The 4,398-nt window shown below is 39.9% G+C and overlaps 2 protein-coding genes across 5 annotated transcripts in view; both read right to left on the reverse strand.

Moving 5' to 3' along the window:
* The window catches only part of LOC138971723 (transcription intermediary factor 1-beta-like), a 102,187-nt gene that overhangs the window by 32,095 nt on the left and 65,694 nt on the right, over window positions 1–4,398 (reverse strand). The window lies entirely within an intron of this gene.
* The window catches only part of LOC138971997 (transcription intermediary factor 1-beta-like), a 9,586-nt gene that overhangs the window by 3,084 nt on the left and 2,104 nt on the right, over window positions 1–4,398 (reverse strand). The window contains exon 2 of the mRNA XM_070344840.1: window positions 1–372. This exon is cut by the window's left edge and continues 1,031 nt beyond it. Coding sequence (XP_070200941.1) covers window positions 1–91 — 91 coding nt within the window. The 5' untranslated portion in view covers window positions 92–372. The remainder of the gene's footprint in view (window positions 373–4,398) is intronic.

A 4,398-nucleotide genomic window follows, 5' to 3' on the forward strand; every position in this document is an offset into this window, starting at 1 on the left:
CGCAGGGCAGAACTTTGGGCTCCCGGAACTCCTCGTGGCACACGCTGCACTCTCGCTCGTTGGCTTCCTCGATCACTGAGGCCGTCGCCATGGCTGATCGATTTGTATGTTATGTGTCGAAGCGTCCAGGCCGTCGTAGTGGAAGTTTTCCAAAAATATGTTGCAACAGTTGTCTCAAAATGTATGATGCTGCTTAACTTGGAATGACGGTAATATGCTGGCTAATTTGCTAAGGTAAGTCTATGAGCTAACCCTTTCCTCTTCCTGTTTGAAATACAACTTGTTTAGTCTCCACGTTGTTGCCTTGATCACTTCAATTTGTTTGTGTTTGAGTGGAGATGCCCGAGGAAGCTTAGTTTCTTCCTGATTAACCTGTACACAAATAAATAATACAAAATAGACTTAGCATAAAAACGATATTAGCTAAATAAAACCTTGCCGACAGCCAACATTTTGATGACTGTGGTAGTCAACAATAAGATTCACATACAAATTAGCTTGATTGATATTAACACGAAATAACATTCACCCGTAAATGCATTGGGCATCACTGCCCATAAATAATACGGGTTGTGTATGGCCCATACTTTCAAAGACCATGTTGTTGTTGTTGTTGGTTGGTTTTTTTGGTTGAATACATATTATCCTGCCTGTTGGAATAATGAGCGCTGTATATGACCAACACCACATGTACAGCGATAATATTCATAGTTAATATGTATAGCGCGGAGAGCATACTTAGTTTATCGTGGTTCCTGCAATATAAGCTCATTACTATTATTATAAACGCTGTAACATTCTGTACGGGTCGTTAACGAGTACACAACATCCCGCAATGTTTTTTTCTTCTTTTTTTTTTGCTGCTGTTTTTTTCAATAACACATGAATTACCGTCAGCGATAAACCAGTGTCTGAAATCGGAGTAAACGGACTGACTAAGACAAAATAATTGATTGATCTTTCGTTGACAGCAAGCGAGACAACTCAACCTTCTGATACGACAATAACAAAATCCGAATGGTCTCCCTTGTATCGGACACGGAAGTCCGCCTGAAAGTGTAGAGCAAGTACACTATCATGTACAGTCTCTGAGCCCACTAACTTGATTTCGGCATTACAATGCTGTTCACCTCAGACATGATTAACGTAAGGTTGTACACCACGTACACACCTACGCACAATCTCCTTTAACAAAACACATCGTGATAAGCATCGGGTGTGTGCACAGGGTAGTCGAATATCAGCCTGAAGCAAAAAGGCAGCACCCAAACTAAAGCAGGTCTTGCTAAGTCTGTCTGCAGCTATGGACAGTTAAAGGAAAGGATACAAGAAAGGAAATCCAAACTGATATAACAGCTTCTTTCAAAAGAGTCATAACTATGCCACTCCATTACCAAATCGAAATACGGACGCACACCCACACTGAAAATTAATAACGTGGTTTTCTAAGAAGATACAAAACCGAAAGTAGTCAATGTTCGCAATGCATGAAGGAAATACCAGGTAGGTAGAGTAACAACTATGAATAGATACACTAATCACTCAAATGCTTACCTGTAAAAGTTAGGCAGTGTTGGAAAATGGAACAGAATTCAGTGTCTTGTCGATAGCGCCGCGTCTTCTTCTACACATATAAATTTAATAGACTGTCATTGTCCTGTCGCCAGCGGATCCCTCGCAGTCTATATATAACTCAGTGTCGCAAGCGAGTAAGTTCGTGGCGATGCCGGTGCTCAGGTTTGTTTGGCCCTCCATGTGCTTTTGCATAGTGTTGTGCCAGTTATGCATTTTATCTTATTGCATTTGTTTAGTTTAGTTTTGTTTAATAAGTTTTGTTTTGTTGATTGTTTTCGGTTGTTGTTGTTTTTGTATTTTAGATATCAGTTTTGAACGGATTGAACTGAAACAAACGCAATGCCGTGGCCTTGGTTCAGTATACACAACTTATGATATAAATCAAGCATAACAGCCGATTGGTAAATGCAATAGGTAAATCCGGCCGAGGACACATCGCCATGAAAATCCTTGCTAGACTCATAAAGCTGAGTCATGCCGGATAATACAGAACATCAGCTGCAAACAAAACAAAACAAATCAATATCACACTCAATTAGACCTCGTTCCCCCTCCCCCTCCTCCCCCCCCCCCCCCTAATCTGGATCTGGATGTGGATCTTTTACGTTGCAGGGACCACTGTTGGTCATCTTCGCAACGGATGCGGGAGAGCGCATGATAATAATTTAGAATACAATACTTGAAAAGTCCTGACTTTGGTGGGACGAGTCATAATATACAGGCTGTCGCTTCAATGTCTTTCCCACTCTTAGTGACTTGTTAAAATGATAAAAGTACCATGTTATCTCTCGGGCAGCCCCACAAAACATTGCTATATACACACAATAACTTGATCAGTCGCCACTGAAGCTGCTTATTGGGCCATGAGAATGCTAGTTTTATTGGAACTATATCAGTGGTTTCTGCTTCTAAAGTGTTAAGAAAGTTAGCAAGCAAAAAAAGCCACCCCTCAACCCACGCACCCCCCCCCACACACACACACACACACACACGCACACCCACCCCACACACACACACGCTAACCTTGTACTTCTACCCGGTCGTGTGCCTGTGGTAGGCTGATTTGGGAATCTGCTGTTCATTCTGCTCTGAAGTCTTTGCCGAGCTCAGAACACGAGGTGAGAGTTAAACAAGTCGCGTAAGGCGAAAATACAATATTTAGTCAAGTAGCTGTCGAACTCACAGAATGAAACTGAACGCAACGCAACGCAGCAAGACCGTATACTCGTAGCATCGTCACTCCACCGCCCGTGGCAAAGGCAGTGCCCGTGGAATTGACAAGAAGAGCGGGATATTCGTTGCGCTGAGAAGGATAGCACGCTTTTCTGTACCTCTCTTCGTTTTAACTTTCTGAGCGTGTTTTTAATTCAAACATATCATATCTATATATTTTTGGAATCAGGAACCGACAAGGAATAAAATAAAAGTGTTTTTAAAACGATTTAGAAAAAAAACTTTTGATAATAATTTTTATATATTTAATTTTCAGAGCTTGTTTTTAATCCGAATATAACATATTTATATGTTTTTGGAATCAGCAAATGATGGAGAATAAGATAAACGTAAATTTGGATCGTTTTATAAATTTTTATTATTTTTTACAATTTTCAGATTTTTAATGACCAAAGTCATTAATTAATTTTTAAGCCACCAAGCTGAAATGCAATACCGAACCCCGGGCTTTGTCGAAGATTACTTGACCAAAATTTCAACCAATTTGGTTGAAAAATGAGGGCGTGACAGTGCCGCCTCAACTTTCACGAAAAGCCGGATATGACGTCATCAAAGACATTTATCAAAAAAATGAAAAAAACGTTCGGGGATTTCATACCCAGGAACTCTCATGTCAAATTTCATAAAGATCGGTCCAGTAGTTTAGTCTGAATCGCTCTACACACACACACACACACGCACAGACAGACAGACAGACACACATACACCATACCCTCGTTTCGATTCCCCCTCGATGTTAAAATATTTAGTCAAAACTTGACTAAATATAAAAAGAAACAAACAGATACTGAGATAGACTGCTAACGTTCGAAAATATAGATTAAAAAATCAAAAGTAAGTTATTGGAACATTTCAATTTTGACAATTGATTTTTGATTAGACAAGACATTCAAGTCTTGTTTTGTCAAAAAATAAACATTCCAATAACTACCTTTCTTCTACATTTTACATTTTACGTCAAGTTTTGACTGAATGTTTTAACATAGACAGGGAATTGAGATGAGGGTAGTGGTGTGTGTATGTGTATACTAGCGATTTTTTTTATTCTTTGGTTTAATAGTTTGTGTGGTCGGCCTATGAGCTCTTTTAAATTATATATAATTAAGACCAACCCACCTAGTCAAGAGACTAAATAAACTATCTTTTCACCTTTGTTGAGTGTTGTCACTCTCTTCTGCCCTGTTTGTGCAAAAAGTATGTTGTTTGCTCATGCCATGGTGTTCCTACAATAATCTCTCTCAAACAAAATAAGCATCAGTGCAAAATAAGCTAGAGTAAAATCTAACAGCGAAAACGGTGGACGAAATTGAGGCCTGTGCTTTTTTCCAGTCTCGAACTTCGAAGTTGTCCACACTCGCAGCAGATGAAATTGCTGGGTCTTTGTGTACCAGCCAACCAGCCTTTCCTGCCTGTGCCCTACTTTAGGCTGTTACGAAGAGGGGTTGTTTCCCAAGTCAAAAGGCAGGTTGTGTTCTGCGCTTGTGCAGTGTCGAACTTCATTCCTATTTCCAGTCCTAAAAGGTTGAGGGATTTGTGATGTAAGCAGACAGTTGTATATAAATAGGCGATGTCTGTAAAACTCGTGCACTG

This window comes from Littorina saxatilis, linkage group LG7, assembly GCF_037325665.1.
Source record: "Littorina saxatilis isolate snail1 linkage group LG7, US_GU_Lsax_2.0, whole genome shotgun sequence".
Classification (NCBI taxonomy): Eukaryota; Metazoa; Mollusca; class Gastropoda; order Littorinimorpha; family Littorinidae; genus Littorina; species Littorina saxatilis.